Genomic DNA, 18,981 nt, shown 5'->3' with positions numbered 1-18,981 from the left:
TTCCCTCTCTGGTCAAATTTAAGAATAAATAAATAAAAATGTAATTCTAAAAAAAAATAAAGAAAAACATGCCAGGTGTGTGTGCATATGCCCAAAATCCCGAGGGGACTGGAGAAGGGACTGTAGTGTGACCATTCCTCCTGTGGGGTGCTTTCTTACTTTTCCTCTCTCAGTCTCTGGGGAGGGTATGCACCCTATAGCAAAAATCTAAAAAAAAAAAAAAAAAAAGGAAAAAAAAAGTCCATAGAAATGGGCCAGCCCTGTAACACAGTAGTTAAGTGCACTGCAGGGGAAGCCAGATCCCACATGACTAAACAAATTTCAGACATAGCCTCTGGTGGCTTACATACCAGGCGCACATGCCTGGGATCCTGATGGAATGGAGAATTAAAGAAAAAGGATTATTGTGTTACCCGGCCCCACTGGGTGGGAAGGTGTGCTTTCTTTTTCTCCCCCTTTTTGTGAGTCTCTCTTGCACATGGACGCTCTGGCATAATAAAAGGGGGAAAAGTTAATGGAAAAATGGAAGTATAAGTTTGTTTTGGTGCAAAATATTTTTGAAATCCATATATGTTTTTTTCATAATACACATTTTCCGTGAATGTTTTAAAGACACCATATATGTACTAGATGAAATGTAAATTTAAAAGAAAGAAAAAAAGGAAAGAATAAAGGATAGAGGGAATGTGGGACAAGAGGGGAGGAGAGACTGGAGAAGAAGAAGTGGAGAAATGCACCGATTCTTCCTTGGTACTCAGTTCTGGAAAACATGCCTTCCCAAAGAAGGAAAATAATATTCCATCTTTTGTGGCACTGAAATTTAATCAGAAGCCTCTTCTTAATTTGCTAGAGGGTATATGAGTTTGCCAGAGAGACAAAGAGAGTACTTTCATAGGGGATGGTCATGTTGGAATACCTTCACTCTCTCTTCCTCCTGTCCAGATTTTGTGTAGGCATGTACACAAGCCCATGGTGTTTTTTCAGGCTGCTGGGTCTGAGACTCAAGCTGCACAGTATGTGGGATTCAGTTGCCTTAACCACCATACCATTGACTGGCCCAATCAGAACCTTCTTAATGCTAAATTGAGGGACCAGCAGGTGGTGTGGTGGCTAAGGTGCTGGATGCTCCCAAATGGCTGACCACGTTTGAGTCCCAGAACTGGTGGCCTGCTTTCGCACTTTCCCTCCCTCTCTCTCTCTCTGTATATCTCTCTCTGGTCAAATTTAAATGAATAAATCAATCAGTAAAATTAAATAATTCTTTAAAAAATGCTAAATTGAAGCAAATACCTTCAAATGACTAATATCCTGTGGACAAAATTAAAACTATTTGCCATTCTACTCTTAAGCACAGATTCCAGATATAATAGGACATTACGCAGAGTCTTTATTTATTTATATTTTTGGGCAGAGACAATAAAAAGAGCACACTGACCAGAGACAGAGAGATGGAGAGAGAGAGCAAGCACCCTCTAATGGGTGTGGACACACTGCAGTTCTTTCCCTTCATTTCTCCACCCTGTCAGGATTCTAGGCACACTACGAGGACCAGGACTCAAACTGCAGTTGGCCAAGGGGAAGCCAGCTCCCTGTGTAAAGGCACTTAACCACTGTGCTATGGGACATACTCTAGAAGCTGAATCGTAGTGGTTAGTTTCTTACCATGCTTCTCCTTGCTTCAGCAAATGCCTTCTTTTCTTCCTCTATTCTTCTTCTAGCTTCTTCTTCTGCTTTCCTCTTTTCGTCTTCTCTCCTTTGTCTTTCTATTTCTTCAAAACTGAGTTTGAGTTTCCCTGGGCGATACCCTTTAAAAATGTTTTTTGTGTCTTGATTTTCCTCATCTTCGTTTACCTAACCAAAGAAACAGTTAATTACCAAGAATTGAAATTCATTAAAGAGAGGAATGAATTATCAATCAAAGGACAGGGAATTAATCATTTTCACACAGAAGAGTTTCAGTTTCTCTCATGTACTTGACCAAAATTCCTTTTATAATGTCTTTGTTATGGTTTGTGTAATAGTTTGTCCCCCAAAGGTTCATGTTTAGAATTCAGTCCTAGTGGACAGTAACTGGAGAATGATTTTTTTAAAACTTTATTTATTATGATTATTATTCTCCAATTTGACCAGAGAAAGAGAGAGGGAGGGAAGTGAGAAAGGAAGCCATCAGGTCCAGGACTTGAATTATGATTGGCCATGTGGGAGTCCAGCGCCTTCAATCACCACACCACCTGCCGGCTCCTGGAGAATGATTGAATTGTGAACACACTGACCTCGTAAATGGATTAATGCTGTCTGCTAACAGGCTGAGTTCTAACTCTAATGAGAAGAAGTTAGTGCTTGAGAGCAGGTTATAAGGCATCTACCTGCAGCTGTCTCCCTGCACCTGCTCACCAATCTCTGCATCTGTCAGCCATATTGTAGGCTGAACAGATATCATCCCAAATCTTAGAACTTTTCAGTCACTCAAATAAACTTCTATTTCTTTCTCATTTTTTTTTCCTTAACAAAGGGTATGTGTGCTCACCAGAAAGAAAGAAAAAGAGAGGAAGTAAAAAAAAATCGCCCCCTGGGAGGGAGGGATAGCCATGTTACAGTCCCTTCTCCGTTCTCCTCTCGGGATTTTGGGCACACACTCGTCCCGCATGATTTTCGAGCCTTCAGGTCTGACACTAGATCCACACAGTTGGCCATGTGGAATCCAGCTGCCTTAACCTCCATACTACCTGTCTTAGGTATTTCTGTTAGCATTGCAGCAGTGGACTCAGACAGAATTTCCTATTGGGGTAAATTTCAAATAAAAATGTATTCACGTTAAATAAAACTTCTCAAGCAAGTAAAATTTTTCAATAGATGGAATATTTTTAATTTTTAAAAAATAACTATTTTGGGGGGCCGACAGGTGTCTGGACTCCCACATGGTTGACCACATTTCGAGTCCTGGACTTGGTGGCTTGCTTTCTCGCTTTCCTTCTTTCTCTCTGTCTCTCTCTCTTTTCTTTTTTTTTTTTTTTTAGAGGTTTTTGCTATAGGGCACGAGCGCTCCCCAGAAAGACAGAGAGAGAGAGACAGAAAGCGAGAAATCACCCCCCGGGGTGATGGCCACACCACAATCCTTTCTCCATTCTCCTCTCAGGATCCTGGGCATGCACGCACACGCGCCTGGTGTGAGTTTAAGCTGCCGGGTCTGGGATTCGAACCACAGTCGACTACGTGGGAGTCCAGTGACATAGCCATTACGCTAACTGCTGGTCCCTTTTCTCTCTGTCTCTCTCTGGTCAACTTCAAAAGAATAAAATTAAAAAATGACAAGGAATAAAATTAAATTAAATTACTCAAGATATATCATGCTACATGTCAGCCTCAAAATATTTAAAATTTTTTAGAAAAGGGTAAGTATTGAACATTGATTTATCCAGAACAAATGTCAAATGTGTGTATATATACTTAAACTGAGGTGTAACTAGACTAAGTCTCTTTGATCATTAGAATTCTTATTTTGTAATTGCTATAGATTTTTTTTTAACTATTGCATTTGCTAATACTCATCAAAGAGAAGATTTTCTGGAACTTATTTTATATAAACATCAAGTGTTATGACTTTATAATGAAAATGTTATTATTAAATTTATTAAAATGTTAGTTGAAATGTGTTCTTTTAATAATGATATTTCTGTTTCTTTATTAGATTGACTACCAGTGACATCTAAATGTGGAGGTATTATGTAACAATAATTACCCAAAAAGAATTATTTTTAAAAAATATTTATTTAATTTTATTTGTCATTATTATTTATTTTGACCAGAGAGAGAAAGGGACAGTGAGAAAGCAACTTGCCAGGTCTGGGACTTGAACTGCAGTCAATAATGTGGAAGTCAAGCGCCTTAACTGCCATGCCACCTGCTGGCCCCCAATAGTTATATGTTTTAAATTATTTATTTAATTTTAAGTATTTATTTATTTATTTATTATTTTTAAATTTGCTATAGGGCCCATGAACTCACCAAAGAGAGAGAGAAAACAAGCCACCAGGTCTGAGACTCAAACTGTGGTCGGCCCTGTGGGTTTACAGTGCTCCAACCACTAAACCACTATGCCAACTAATGGCCCCAGTAATTATATTTTAAAATGCCTACAAAATTAAAAATTTGAGACATAATTATTCTTTTTTTTTTTCAACACAAAGTGAATGTGCTTGCCAGGGAGACAGAGAGACAATAAGAAGGAAAGAGAAATCACCCCCTAGAGGCCTAGAAGGGATGGCCACACCACAATCCCTTCTCTTCCACTCTCCTGGGATTTTTGGGCATGCATGTACACACACCCAGCATGATTTTGAAGCCACCAGGTCCAAGACTCAAACCATGGTTGGCCATATGGGAGTCCAGTGCCTTAACCACCATACTGCCTGCTGGCCCCAATTTTTTATTGTTTTACAATTTGTCAGAGGGTACATGTGCTTACTGTAGAGAGACAGAAAGAGAGAGGGAAAGTGAAAAAAAAAACCCACATGTGGGATGGTCATACTACAGTCTCTTTTTTCCTTCTTTTGGGACTTTGGGCATGCATGCACAAGTGCCCAGTGCGTCTTTTAAGCCACAGAGTCCAGGACTCACACCACACAGTTGACTATGTGAGATTCAGCTGACCTAGTGCCACTAGCTGACCCAGCATAATTTTCAGAACATCATTAATGAAAGCAGATCAACAAAGTTCTGTGGGACCAGCAGATGGCATAATGGCTACATTGCTGGATTCTCATATAGTCAACCACTGTTTGAGTCCCAAACCTGGTGGCTTAAACTCACACCAGGCACATGTGCGTGTGTGCCCAAGATCCCGAGAGGAGAACGGAGGAGAAGGGATTGTAGGATGGCCATCTCCCCTGGGGGGTGATTTCTTGCTTTCTGTCTCTCTTTCTCTCTCTGTCTTTCTGGCAAGTGGACGCACCCTACGGCAAAAACCTCTCCAAAAAAAAAAAAAAAAGAAAGTTCTGGTAACTAAAAATTACACATATTCCATTTTAAATTCTTTTTTTTTTTTAAGAGAAATTGTTGCTATATGGCACATGTGCTCACTAGAGAGACGGAGGGAGACAGAAAGTGGGAAATCACTTCTCGGGGGGATGGCTATGCCACAATCCCTTCTCCTCCATTCTTCTCTTGGGATCTTGGGCATGCATGCACATGCACCCAGCATGAATTTTAAGCTGCCAGGTCTGGGGCTTGAACATAGTCAACTATGTGAGACTCCAGCTACATAACCCTTATGCCATTTGGTGGTGGTCCCTCCATTTTAAATTCTTAAAATGAGATCTGGAATCAGTATTGTGTTATTTCACTTTTTTTTTTTTTTAATAAATCTATCAATACCATAGTAATCGTAATAGTTAAAGTATTTGTCCATTATTACATTCCTCACAGAAATATCTGAGGTGGGGGACCGGCAGGTGGTGTGATGGTTAAGAGCTCTAGACTCCCACACAGCTGACTATGGTTCAAGTCCTGGACTTGGTGGCTTGCTTTCTCGCTTTCCTTCTCTCTCGCTGTCTCTCACTTTGTCTCTCTCTGGTCAAATTAAAATAAATAAAGAAATTTAAATAAAAGAATTATTTAAACAATTCTTTCAAAAGAATTATTTAAAAAATAATTATTAAAAAAAATAAGTTTGGGGCTAGCTGGTAGCGTGGTGGTTAAGATGGCTGTATCCCACACAGCTGGCTGCACAGTTCAAGTCCTAGACCTGGTGGCTTGACATTCAACATGCTGAGCACATGTGCATGTATGCCCAAAATCCCGAGGCCAGTGGAGGAGAAGGGGATTATGGAGTTGCATCCCCCTACTCCTGGGTGTGATTTCTCACTTTCCCTCTCTGTCTTTTTCTTTGGCCAATACACATAACCTTGTAGCAGATTAAAAAATAAAAGAATTAAAAAATAGAGGTTTATTCAGTGCCATAGTCTGGAGGTTCTGGGGCCAACTTCTGATGAGGCTACAACATGGCAGAGGGCAGGATCATGAGCACAGCATCTGTCCATAATTTTCTCCTTCCTCTGATAACCTTTCCCCCTTTGTAAACACACTAGACATCACTGGGGCCCTGCTCTAAAAACTCTTATGACATCCAGAGGCTTCACCCTTGGACAATATGAGTAATCAAGTTTTTCCTTAACACCTTCATAATGTAATCAAGTGCCAGCACATGAATTTCTAGGGGACAACGAAACTACAGCAATTAACATTTTTAAAGTACTTAGTAGATGCCAAACACTAGTTATTTAGTGTTTTCTTTCTTTCTTTCTTTTTGGAGAGGTTTTTGCTATAGGGCACATGTGCTCTCCAGAAAGAGAGAGACAGAGACAGGAAGTGAGAAATCACCCCCCAGGGGAGATAGCCACACCACCATCACTTCTCCTCCATTCTCCTCTCAGGATCTTGGGCTCGCACATGCGCCCGGCTTGACTTTAAGCCACTGGGTCTGTGACTTGAACCGCGGTCGACTACATGGGAGTCCAGCAACATAGCCATTACTCCAACTGCTGGTCCCAGTGTTTTCTTATACATTAGCTCATATAATCATTTAAGACATAGGCATCTATCATTTTCTCCATTTTACAAATGAAGAGACAGATTAACTTATCCATGGTTACACACTTAATAAATGGTCAGTATTTGACTCCAGGTAGTCTGTCCAAAATCCATGCTCTTAAGCACTGAACTATGTACATATATTCACATACATACCTCATAGGACAAACTGCATATTCCATAGTAAACTGTTAACTGTATTTTAAATTTGTTCTAGGGCTTGTATGCTTGCTAGAGAGAGAAGGGAAATGAGAAAGCACCTTCAGGGGGAATAGCCACACTTTATATACTCCCCCACTCTCCTCTCAGGATTTTTAGGCATGTATGCACACTCACATGATGTGTTTTAGGAGCCACCAGGTCTGGGACTCAAACCGCGCAGTCAGCCATGTACGAGATGGCCATTTTAACCACCACACCACCGGTTGGCCCACAAACTATTATTCTAATCTGTCTAACATTTGAAAAACTGGACCAGGACCAGCCATGTAGCCTAGTGTTTAAGGGAGCTGGATCCCACATGGCCAACAGTAGTTCATATCTCTACCCCAGCAACTTGAAAAACATGCGAGGCACTTATGCTTGCATACTCAGGATCCTGACAAGGTGGAGGAAAGAATGAAAGGGGGTTGCAGAATGACCATGACCCACTCTAGGGTGCTTTCTCTCTCTCTTTTCTCTCTTCTTCTCTGGTCAGTGTACACACCCTCTGGCAATTGAAAAAGGGGCCAACAGCTGGCGTGGTGGTTAAGGCTCTGAATTCCCACATGATTGACCATAATTTGAGTCTGGACCTGGTGACTTGAAAATCACTCCAGTAATGTGTGCATGCATGCCCAAAATCCCCAAAAGAGAATGGAGAAAGGATTGTGGTATGGCCATCCTCCTAGGAGATACTTTCTTATCTTCTGTCTCTCTGTCTCTATCTCTCTCTGGTGAGTGCATGCATCCTACAGCAAAAACAAAAAAACATATTGAGTAAAATTGCCAAAGTAGAAACTAGCAAACAATGCAGATATACTTTTTATTTTTAATTGCCAGAGTGCATACACTCACCAGAGAGAGAGAGGAAGAGAGATCCCCCAGCTGGGGCATGGTCACCTGCAATCCTTTTTCCTCCACTTCTCTGTCTTGTCAGGATTTAGGGCACGCATATGCACCTGGTGTTTCTTTCAAGCTGCTGACTTGGGGTTTCAGCCATAGTCGGCCATATGGGATCCAGCTGCCTAAGCTGCTATGCTATGGAGCCAGTCTCAGATACATATTTTACATATAGAATATGCATATAGTTTCAAAATTAAGCCTTTTTATATATTAATAGAACATCCCCTTGAATGGATGGTAATGGACCTTTTTTTAGATTTTTGCTATAGGGCGTACATGCTCACCCGAGGGACAGAGTGAGAGACAAAACGCAAGAGATCACCTCCCAGGGGAAATGGCCATGCCACAATCCCTTCTCCATTCTCCTCTTGAGATTTTTGGGCACACATCCACATGCATTCAGTGTGAGTTTCAAGCCACTGTGTCCACACCCACATGCTTTCGGTGTGATTTTAAAGCCACTGTGTCTGGGACTTGAACCATGGTTGGCCATGTGGGAGTCCAGCAACTTAACCATTAGGCCATCTGCTGGTCCCGGTAATGAACATTCTTTAAAGCCAGCTACTTACCCTGATATTAAATGTAAAGTTTAAATATATACATTTACCATTTGCTGCCTTGCTTCTTCAAAAGCACGCTTCTCTTCTTCTAAACGTTGTCTTGCTTTCTCTTCAGCTTGCTTCTTTTGGTTTTCTTGCCTTTGTCGCTCCAATTCTTCAAAAGTTAGTTTCAATTTTCCAGGAAAAAATGACTCTTTTTTTGCCTCGTTTTCCATTTCATCATCCTGTGAAAACCCACCTGTTAGTCATAAAAGGAAATACTGCCGAGTAACTTAACTGATTTGATTTGTTCCTTTAAAAATATATATAATATATATATAAATTACCATGACCAATGAAAGACATTTTGCTTCCTTAAGAGATCGTCGTTGTTCCTCATATCTTACTCTTTGGTCTTCTTCATAATTGATCCTGTCTTTCTCTTCTCGTTCTTTTTCTAGGTCCTCAAAATTTGCTTTTAGTTTTCCAGATGTTTTGTATGGTTTGACAGGTACCACTGTTATAAGTAGTGAATCATCTCCTTCCTATTTTATAAGATAAATAATTAGCATATTTCTTAATCAAAATTTAAGTTTCATGGGACTTTATCTCCATCACTGTTGAATTCATTACATTGCCATCAGTGTTGTTATGAAGAACAAAACTTTTCTTGATAGATTATTAGTAAATATTTGTTTCCCTAACTTGTGTATTATGAGTTAATCTTACTGAAAGCCATTGCTGACAAGGTTCAAGAAGCATCCACTTTCCTAGAAGATGTAGTTAATACAGCTATTCAGATGACAAAACTGCAGTGACTTGCCTGAATTTAGCTATTGGTGCACTAATTTCACAAAGGTAATGTGCATGTGTTTGTACTCTAAGTCAATTTGATGATGGGTCAATTCAATTTAAACAAAGTTTCTCCGTATGATTTTTCTCTCTGTAAAAGCTTTTAAATACTCAATAAAACAAATATTTAGTGAGGGAAAAAAACATAGTATTTCCAAGTGATTTATTAAACATTTATAGATAAAGCTCTTTGGTATTTGATTTTGTTAAAATATTTTAAAATGTATTGTTTTTTAAATTTGTTTCTTTTTAGAGATTTTTGCTATAGAATACGTGTGCTTACTGGAGAGAGAGAGAGAGAAAGAGACAGAAGGTGAGAAATCACCTCCCAGGGGGATGGCCACACTGCAATCCCTTCTCCATTCTCCTCTTGGGATTTTGAGAATGCATGCACACATGCCTGCACGAGTTTGAAGCCACCAGTTCTGAGACTTGAACTGTGGTCAGCCATGTGGGAATCCAGCAATGTAACCATTATGCCGTCTGCTGGCCCCTTAAATTTTATTTTAATTCTGTTACATAACCTATTGTTGCCTCTAACTTTTTTCAAAAATAAAGACTTATAGAATATAAAACATATCTCTAAAAGAAAATTGTTTCCAATTTACATGGCTGTAGTTTTAGGCACACCATCAAATTGTCTTATTTTTAGCTTTCTCAGTTAGATAAAATGGGATGGCTAAAATTTTGTGGTCACTAAACATTCCTTCATGGTAATAGATACTGTACTTTATTAGTATGTGAAAACCAAAACAAACTCTCAGGAACTCTGAGGAAAGAAGACAAATGATGGAAAGAAAACTGCCTTTTAAAAAGGTTAGCTTTTGAAGTTCTCAGCAGTTAGTGACAGCTCAAGAAGTATGTTGCTTTGACAGGGTATCCCAAACCTCATACTCATAAGAATGTCCTTCCTTCCTTCCTTCCTTCCTTCCTTCCTTCCTTCCTTCCTTCCAGAGAGATTTCTGCTATAGAGCATGTGCACTAGCCTGAGAGAGACAGAAAGCAAGAAATCAACCCCCAAAGGGGATGATCACACTGCAATCATCTCTCCTCCATTTTCCTCTTGGGATCTTGGACACACATGCACATGTGCCCAGCGTGAATTTTAAGCTACCAGGTCCAGGACTTTAACTGTGGTCAATTACGTGGCAGTCCAACAACATAACCATTAGGCCATCTGCTAGTCCCGATAATATTTTTCTAGTCTAACTATGAGAGCAAAAACATACTTCTCTCTAGAGGCTGGTAGGTGGCGTGGTGGTTGGGGGTGTTGGACTCCCACATGGCCGAGCATGGTTTCAGTCCCAGACCTGGCGGCCTGCTTTCTCTTTCTCTCTTTTGCTCTCCCTCTGTCCCTCTATGGTAAATTTTAAATAAATAAATAGATAAATAAAGGTAAGTAAAATTATTCTTTAAAAAAAAGTACTTCTCTCTAAAAACACTAAATGAGGGGGCCAGCAGGTGATATGGTGGTGAAGGCACTGGACACTCCCACATGGCTGACCACAGTTGGAGTACTGGACCTGGAGGCTTGTTTTCTCACTTTACCTCTGTGTGTGTATGTGTGTGTGTATCTGGTCAAATGAAAATAAATGAAATAATAAATAAAATTAAATAATTCTTTTAAAAAAAACTACATGATAGTGTTTAAAATAGCAAAATTATTATCTTGCTTTGCAAAACATTTTTCTATCTTTTTTGTTGTTGCTACATTTATAAAGAAAACAATAGGGACTGGCAGGTGGCAAGGTGGTTAAAGGCACTAGACTCCCACATGGCTAACCTTGGTTCAAGTCCTGGACCTGGAGGCTTGCTTTCTTACTTTCTCTCTCTCTCTGTGTCCATCTCTGGTCAAATTACAATAAATAAATAAAGTTAAAATAATTCTTAGAAAAGAAAACAATAATATAAAAGCCCTTTTAGTTTCTCTCAGATTAAAAGATAATTTGTGAATCAGAAACTTTTAGGTGAATGTTTCATTAAAGGAAATGTCTGTTTACCTCTGATGCTGATTCAGTTCCCGTATTGTTTATGTCCTCAATCTATTGAATGAGAATTTCATATAATTACATTACAAAGGCTTTTTGTTTTTGAACATACAACTGATAAGTAATTTAGTTGTAAATTATATTTTCAAATTTATAATTTTTGATTTATTTTTATGCTGCTCCAAATCAGCCAACTATGTCTTTTTAAAGGGAGATTAAACTTTACATTCATTTTTGTATTTTGATAGTAATGTCACTGTTGAGAAAAAAACGAATAAAAACTCAATTTACAAAACTACCTTTGTAAATTTGGAAATTGAATAGTAGACCAAAATCTCATGTCCTGATATGAGTTTTCAAGCAGCAACTGCTAATTTAATTAGCATTTTAAACTAAGATGCACAGAAACATTTCTCCATTCTCTGTCCCTGCTGCAGCAAAAGGAAAATCTATCATTAGCAATCAAATAAATGTCACGTCATGTGTAAATTTTAAGCATGGCAGATATATAGACACAATAACATAGTACTATGAAAGACATCAGCTAGTTTAGAAAGGGAAGATAATTCTAATAGTCATAATATTTTCTTTATAGCTTGACCAGATTTAACTAGGAAAAGCCCTTACTTAAAAAGTGGGAGCATGGGATTGGCAGGTGCTGTGGTAGTTGGGGCTCTGGTCTCCCACATGGCTGACTGCGGGTCGAGTCCCAGACCCAGCAACATGTTTTCTCTGTCTCTCTCTGGTCATCTTAAGAAATAATAATAATAAATTAAATTAAATGAATAATTTTTTAAATAAATAAATAAAAAGTGGGAGCTCAGGTCAGCAAGTAGCATGATAGTTAAGGAGCTGAACTCCCACATGGTCAACCACAGTTTGAGTCCCAGACCTGTTGGCTTGCTTTCTCACTTTCCATCTCTCTCTCTTTCAGGTGGACACATGTGCCCTATAGCAAAAAATAAAAAATAAATAAACAACAATAACAAAAGTAAATAAATTTTTTCTTAAAAAAAAAAAACAGTAGGCATGCAGGCAGGGCCAGCAGCATGACCTAGTAGTTAAGGGAGCTGGATCCCACATGGCAGACCATGGTTTGAATCCAGGCCCTAGCAACTTGAAAAACACATTGGGTGTCTATGCATGCCTGCTCCAAATCCTGATAGAATGGAGAAACAAAGGAGAAGGGATTGTGGTGTGACCACACCCCATTGCAAGGCTTTTTCTCTGGCAAGCATACACTATCTAAGACACCAAAAACAAAACCCATTCCCAAAAGGGAGAAAATAAAAAATGGGCTCTCAATTTGGACATTTACTTATAAGATACATAAATGAGTTAGCTTGAGGGGAAGGGCATGGTGGTTAAGGCACTGTACTCCCACATGGTCTACTGCAGTTCAAGTCCCAGACCTGGTAGCTTGCTTTCTAACTTTCCCTCTCTCTCGCTCTTGGTCTGATCCTCTCTGGTCAAATGAAAATAAATATATAAATGAATAAATAAAGTTAAATGAAATAATTCTAAAAAATAAAGAAAAAGTCAAGGTGCCGACAGGTGGTATAGTGGTTAAAGGCACTGGACTCCCATATGGCTGACCACAGTTCAAGTCCCAGATGTGGCAGCTTGCTTTCTCACTTTCTCTGTCTCTCTCTCTCTCCATTGCTCTTGCTCTCGCTCTCTCACTCTGTTCCACTTGTCAAATTTAAATAAATAAATAAATAAATAAAAAGTTAAATAAAATATTCTTTAAAAATGGATAAATGGCAAAGCTGGCCTATGTATTAAGGGAGCTGGATCTCACAGGGCCAACTGAATGGTTCAAGTCTTGGCTTACAAAATACTTCGTGTGTGTGTAATCAAAATCACAAAGGGTGGGGACTGAGGATTGCAGTGCAACCATGCCCCATGGGGAGGTGCTTTCTCCCTTTTCCCTTCTCTATCTCTCCCTGGTGAGTGCATGTACTCTCTAAAAACATCTGTTTATGCTTTAGTAACTTATTTTTAATATTTTTAATCATAATTATTTTGTATACAACAACATATTTTATTCAGAGTAATTTGCTTTGTTATGGAATTTGTTGTAAAGGGTGAAGGCGTTATTATGTATGTATGTATGGATGGATGGATGGATGGATGGATGGATGGATTTTATTGCCAGAGTGCACTTGTGCTTACCAGAAAGAGCCAGAGAAAGTACTCCACAATTGGGCATGGTCATGCCACAAGCCCTTCTCTATTTCTCCATCCTGTCAGGATATTGAGCATGCATGAATATGTGCCTAGTGTGTTTTCCAAGCCATCAAGCTAGGATTTGAACTATGGTCGGCCATGTAGAATCCATCTCCCTTAAGTACTAGGATACAAAGCCATTCCTGGTGAAAGTTTTACTGAATGATGTACTGTACCAAGACAACTTTAAATGGGTCTATGATAAAATACTTAAAGAATGGCCTTTTGGGCATAATGGTGACAAAGACGAAGAAAGAATCTCCTGTCCTTCCCAAAGCTGAAGCCAAAGCAAAGGCTTTGAAAGCCAAGAAGGCAGTGTTGAAAGGTGTCTATAGCCACAAAAAAAAAAAAAAAAAGGAAGAAAAGAAAAAAAAAAGAAAAGATCCACACACATCATCCACCTTCCAGAGGCCCAAGATACTGTGGCTCCAGAGGCAGCCCAAATATTCTCAGAAGAATGCCCCTAGGAGAAATAAGCTCAACCACTATGCTATTATCAAGTTTCCCCTGACCACCAAGTCTGCCATAAAGAAGATAGAAGACAACACACACTTGTGTTCATTGTAGATAGCAAGGCCAACAAGTGCCAGATCAAACAGGCTGTGAAGAAGATCTTTGATACTGATGTGGCCAAGGTCAACACCATAATCAGGCCTGACAGAGAGAAGAAGGTTTATGTGCCACTGGCTCTTGATTATGATGCTTTGGATGTTGCCAACAAAATTGGGATCATCTAAACTGTGCCCAGCTGATTAATTCTAAGTAAACACTTTTTCACTGTTTTCACCACATTGAAAGAATTACTTCTCTTCGAAAGAATACTGACAGCAGATGGCATAATGTTTATGTTGCTGGACTCCCACTTAGTTGACCACGGTTCAAGTCCTGCACCCGGTAGCTTAAACCTCACGCCAGGCACATGTGTGTGTATGTGTGCCTAAAATCTGAGAGGAGAATGGATTATGGTGTGGCCATATCCTGTGGGGGATTGATTTCTCACTTTGTCTCTCTGTCTCTTTCTGTGTCTCCGGAGAGCACACGTGCCCCTGAGCAAAAATCTCTCTTAAAAAAAAAAAAAAAAAAGGGACCAGCAGTTAGCATAATGGCTATGTCACTGGACTGCCACGTAGTAGACCGTGGTTCGAGTCTGGGACCCAGTGGCTTAAACTCACGCCGGGCGCGTGTGTGTGCATGCCCAAGATCACGAGAGGAGAATGGAGGAGAAGGGATTGCAGCGTGGCCATCCTCCCTGGGGGGTGATTTCTCACTTTCTGTCTCTATGTCTCTCTCTGTCTGTCTCGTGAGCGCACGCGCCCTATAGCAAAAACCTCTCCAAAAAAAAAGAAGAATACTGATAACTTTTCTACAAATCAATCTCTCAATAAAAAGATTCAGGAAACATGGCAAGAAGGTAGACTTTGAGAGTATATGAAAGAGAAATACTAAATTTCTTTTTTTCAAACTTTTTATATTGAAAAAATTATTTCAAGAGAGAAACACCCATACACATGCATATATGTGCATATACACACAGGTACCACTTGTCAGGGTGGATCACTGACATACCCAGTGTGTTCAGGTCAACCCAGGATCCAAAACCAGACCTCCCATGAGGTTCCAGTATAATACAGAGGCACCCTACCACATTCACCACTGCAGCTGGGCCAAGAAACACTAAATTTCTTTATTCCAACTTTCTTTATCTCACTATTACAAAATTCCAGATCTTCATTAACTTATGGTAAGGTTAACATATTTGGAAATTTTTATTTTTGCGTGCTTGTTTCTTTCCTCATTTTAAATTATTATCAAATCAATAAAAGATAGAATTTTTTTTTTTCAATCAAGGGAAAAAAATGGATTTATCTAGGTGGCTGTGGCGTCGGTATATTTACAGAGAACAAATATTCAGAAGTTTAGTTATAATGGTGACTTTCAGAAACTATCATTGAAAAACTGCTTCAAAACTCTTTCTTTCTTGGGAACCAGCAGTTAGCGTAATGGCTATGTCGCTGGACTCCCATGTAGTCAACCGCGGTTCCCGTCTCGGACCCAGTGGCTTAAAACTCATGCTGGGCGCGTGTGCGTGCGTGCCCAAGATCCAGAGAAGAGAATGGAGGAGAAGGTATTGCGGTGTGACCATCCCCCCTGGGGGGTGATTTCTCACTTTCTGTCTCTCTGTCTCTCTCTGTCTGTCTGGCGAGCGCATGCACCCTATAGCGAAAACCTCCCCGCCCAAAAAAAAAAAAACAAAACTCTTTCTTTCTTTTTAAACATGCATTTATTTATTTTAACATCTATTTATTTATCTATTTATTTGTTGTGACTGTCGGGCCCCAGGTCCGGGACCTGAACCATAGTCAGCCATGTTGGAGTCCAGGGCCTTAACCACCATGCCACCTGCCAGCTCCATCTTTCTTTCTTTCTTTTTTTTTTAATTTTAGTTTTAGGTCTATGATGCATGCTCTGGACAGAGAGAGATAGAGAGGGAAACTGAGAAACCACCCCACAGGAGAGACAGCCACACTACAATCCCTTCTCCATTTCTCTTCTCGGGATTTCAGTCTCATGTGTACACACATGCCAGTGTCTTTTCAAGCCGCTGGGTCCAAGCCTTGAACCATGCAGTCAGCAATGTGGGATCCAGCTGCCTTAACCTCTGCACCACCTGCTGGCACAAAAAGAAAACTTTTTGCTCCTTCACAAATCAACTTCCTTTTCTCCCTTCTCTTTTCTTTTCAATTTTTTTTGCCCGAGGGTGTATGCTCTCACTGGAAAGAGAAACAGAGAAAATGAGAAAGCAATTCTCGTGGGAAGTCACACTACAATCCCTTCTCCTCCATTACTCCCTCCTGATGGGATTTTGGAAACACAAGCATGTTCAGTGTGTTTTTGAAGCTGCTGGGTCAAGGATTAGAATGGCATATGGGATCAAGCTGCCTTAACCACTATTCTACTGGCTGACCCATTTCCCTTCTCTATTCAAATCTTTCTTCACAAAAACAAAACCTCTTTTTTTTGGGGGGGGCGAGAGGTTTTTTTTTTCGCTATAGGGCACGTGCGCTCGCCAGATAGAGACATAGAGACAGAAAGCGAGAAATCACCCCCCAGGGGGGATGGCCACGCCGCAATCCCTTCTCCTCCATTCTCCTCTCGGGATCTTGGGCATGCACACATACGCGCCCCATTTGAGTTTTAAGCCGCCAGGACCGGCACTCGAACCGCGGTTGACTAAGTGGGAGTCCAGCGACATAGCCATTACGCTAACTGCTGGTCCCAACAAAACCTCTTATTTCCAAATTGATGATTTTTAACTTTGCCCATCAGGATAACCTCAAAGATAACCACAAAATACCAGATCAGAATTCTTCCCCGAACGTTATTGGTCTTTGATTCTAACATCCAATACACAAAGTAAGAACCTATGGAGGGGCCGGCAGGTGGTGTGGTGGTTAAGGACGCTAGTGAGTCCCGGACCTGGCGGCTTGCTCTCTCATTCTCTCTCTCACTCACTGTGTCTCTCCCTGGTCAAATTAATATAAATAAAGTTAAATAAAAAAATAATTCTTTAAAAAAAAAAGAACCTATAGAATCTTAGAACTGGTAATAATCTTGGAGGTCAACTAATTCAGTCACCCACTTCATTCAGGAATAATTTTTATAGTATTCTTGCACGTGGATTTAAGTGACTTTGCAAATAAACATTAAGACTCTTCTTCAGTGGAACCAGCAGGTGGTATGGTTGTTAAAGGCACTGTACTCCCATATGGCCAACCATAGTTTGAGTTTTGGACCTGGCAGCTTGCTTTCTCACTTTCCCTCTCTCTGTGTCTCTCTCTGGTGAGTACATGTACCCTATAACAAATTGAAAAAGAATAATAATAATAAAGGTAAGGGGTCAGCAGGTGGTGTGGTGGTTAAGGACGCTAGAGTCCCACTTGGCCGACTGTGGTTTGAGTCCGGAACCTAGCAGCTTGTTTTTTCTCTCTCTCGCTCTCTCTGTCCCTCTCTGGTCAAATTAAAATAAATAAAGTTAAATAAAATAATTTTTTAATAAATAAATAAATAAATAAGTAAAGTTAAATAATTCTTTAAAAACAAAAAGACTCTTCTTCAGTACCTATGCCATACTTACGCTTTATATCCACAGATACATTAAATTATATTAGAGTTTCAGGACCAGGAGATGACATAATGGTTACATTGCTGGAATCCCACATGGTCGACCACAGTTTGAATCCCGGATCTGGCAGCTTAAAATTCATTCCAGGTACATATGCGTGTATGCCCAAAAGCCCTAGAGGAGAGTGTAGAAGAAGGAACTGCAGTGTAGCCAACCCCCTTGGGAGGTGATTTCTCATTTTCTGCTCTCTCTCTCTGATGAGTACACAGCAAAAGAAAAAAAAAAAACTATAAAAATTATATTAGATTTTGGGACCAGCAGATGGCATAATGGTTATGTCACTGGACTCCCATGTAGTCGACCACGGTTTGAGTCTCGAACCCGGTGACTTGAACTCATGCTGGGCACATGTGCATGCATGCCCAAGATCCCGAGAGGAGAATGGAGGAGAAGGGATCGTGGTGTGGCCATCCTCCCGGGGGGGGGTGATTTCTCGCTTTCTGTCTCTCTGTCTCTCTCTGTCTTTCTGGCGAGCGCACGCGCCCTATAGCAAAAACCTCTCAAAAAAAAAAAAAATTCACCAAGTGCATGTTTGTGCATGTCCAAAATTTCAAGAGGGGAAAGGAGGAGAAGGGATTGTAGTGTGGTCATACTCCCAGGGGATTATTTCTCACTTTCTGTCTCCGTCTCTCTATGGTGAGTGCACATACCCTATAGCAAATATCTCTCTAATAAATAAATATCTTAAATTTTAGTGGAAATTACTTAATTCAATTTTAAAATTAGGCTTTACATATTTACAAGATGAGACTACTATTAATAGTGTATTTGGGGAGGTAGCAGATGGCATAGTGGTTAAGGTGCTGGACTCCCACGTGATCAAGTGCTGTTCGAGTTGCAGACCCAGCTGGACTGCTACATGGCCGACTGCAGTTCAAGTGCTGGATCCAATTGCTTGAAACTCATGCTGAATGCGTACGTGTGTGTGTGCCCAAAATCTTAGAGGAGAATGGACAAGGGACTGCAGTGCAGCCATTCCCCTGGGAGGTGATTTCTTGCTTTCTGTTTCTCTCTGGCAACCACATGTGCCCTATAGCAAAAACTTCCAAAAAAAAAAAAAGTTTACTTTGTTCTACCTGCCTATTCTTTTTTCTAGTAACCCAAAAATTTCAAACTAAGGTTCTGTGGCATTCTGTCATGTAACATGTATTTAAATTTACTAAAAAAGTAGTTTTTTTTTCATGGTCATATTTTATTTCCATCTATCTCTGAGAATCCTGTGTGTTTTTAAACTTTTTTTTAGGTTTTTGTCCTAAGGAATATGCATTTGCAGGAGAGGAGAGAGACAGAAAGATACAGAGAGAGGAAAGTGAGAAATCACGCTCCAAAAGGGGATGGCCACACCAGCATCCCTTCACATCCGATCTCGTTCCTTCTCCCCTCACAGTTTTGGGCATGCACAAACATATGTCCTATGTGGTTTGCAAGCCACTGGGTCCAGGACTCAAACCACAGTCTGCCATGTGGGAGTCCAGTGCCTTAATCACACGCCACCTGC

At 40.2% G+C, this 18,981-nt stretch overlaps 1 protein-coding gene across 5 annotated transcripts in view; it reads right to left on the bottom strand.

The window, feature by feature from the left end:
• NEXN (nexilin F-actin binding protein) overlaps positions 1 to 18,981 on the bottom strand; it is a 34,309-nt gene that overhangs the window by 12,809 nt on the left and 2,519 nt on the right. For 3 of the 5 annotated variants that reach the window (XM_014586864.1, XM_006146078.2, XM_014586865.2), the window contains 4 exons: positions 11,084 to 11,125; positions 8,579 to 8,776; positions 8,300 to 8,476; positions 1,663 to 1,851 (listed from right to left, as the gene is read on the bottom strand). In XM_014586864.1, the coding sequence (XP_014442350.1) occupies positions 1,663 to 1,851; positions 8,300 to 8,476; positions 8,579 to 8,776; positions 11,084 to 11,125 (606 nt within the window). The remainder of the gene's footprint in view (positions 1 to 1,662; positions 1,852 to 8,299; positions 8,477 to 8,578; positions 8,777 to 11,083; positions 11,126 to 18,981) is intronic. The other 2 variants (XM_014586866.1, XM_014586867.1) reach the window with 2 other exon arrangements.

This window comes from Tupaia chinensis, unplaced genomic scaffold (genome assembly GCF_000334495.1).
Source record: "Tupaia chinensis unplaced genomic scaffold, TupChi_1.0 Scaffold000164_1, whole genome shotgun sequence".
Lineage (NCBI taxonomy): Eukaryota > Metazoa > Chordata > Mammalia > Scandentia > Tupaiidae > Tupaia > Tupaia belangeri.
The sequence above is the reverse complement of the archived record's forward strand: the minus strand, read 5'-3'. Positions and strand labels throughout refer to the sequence as shown.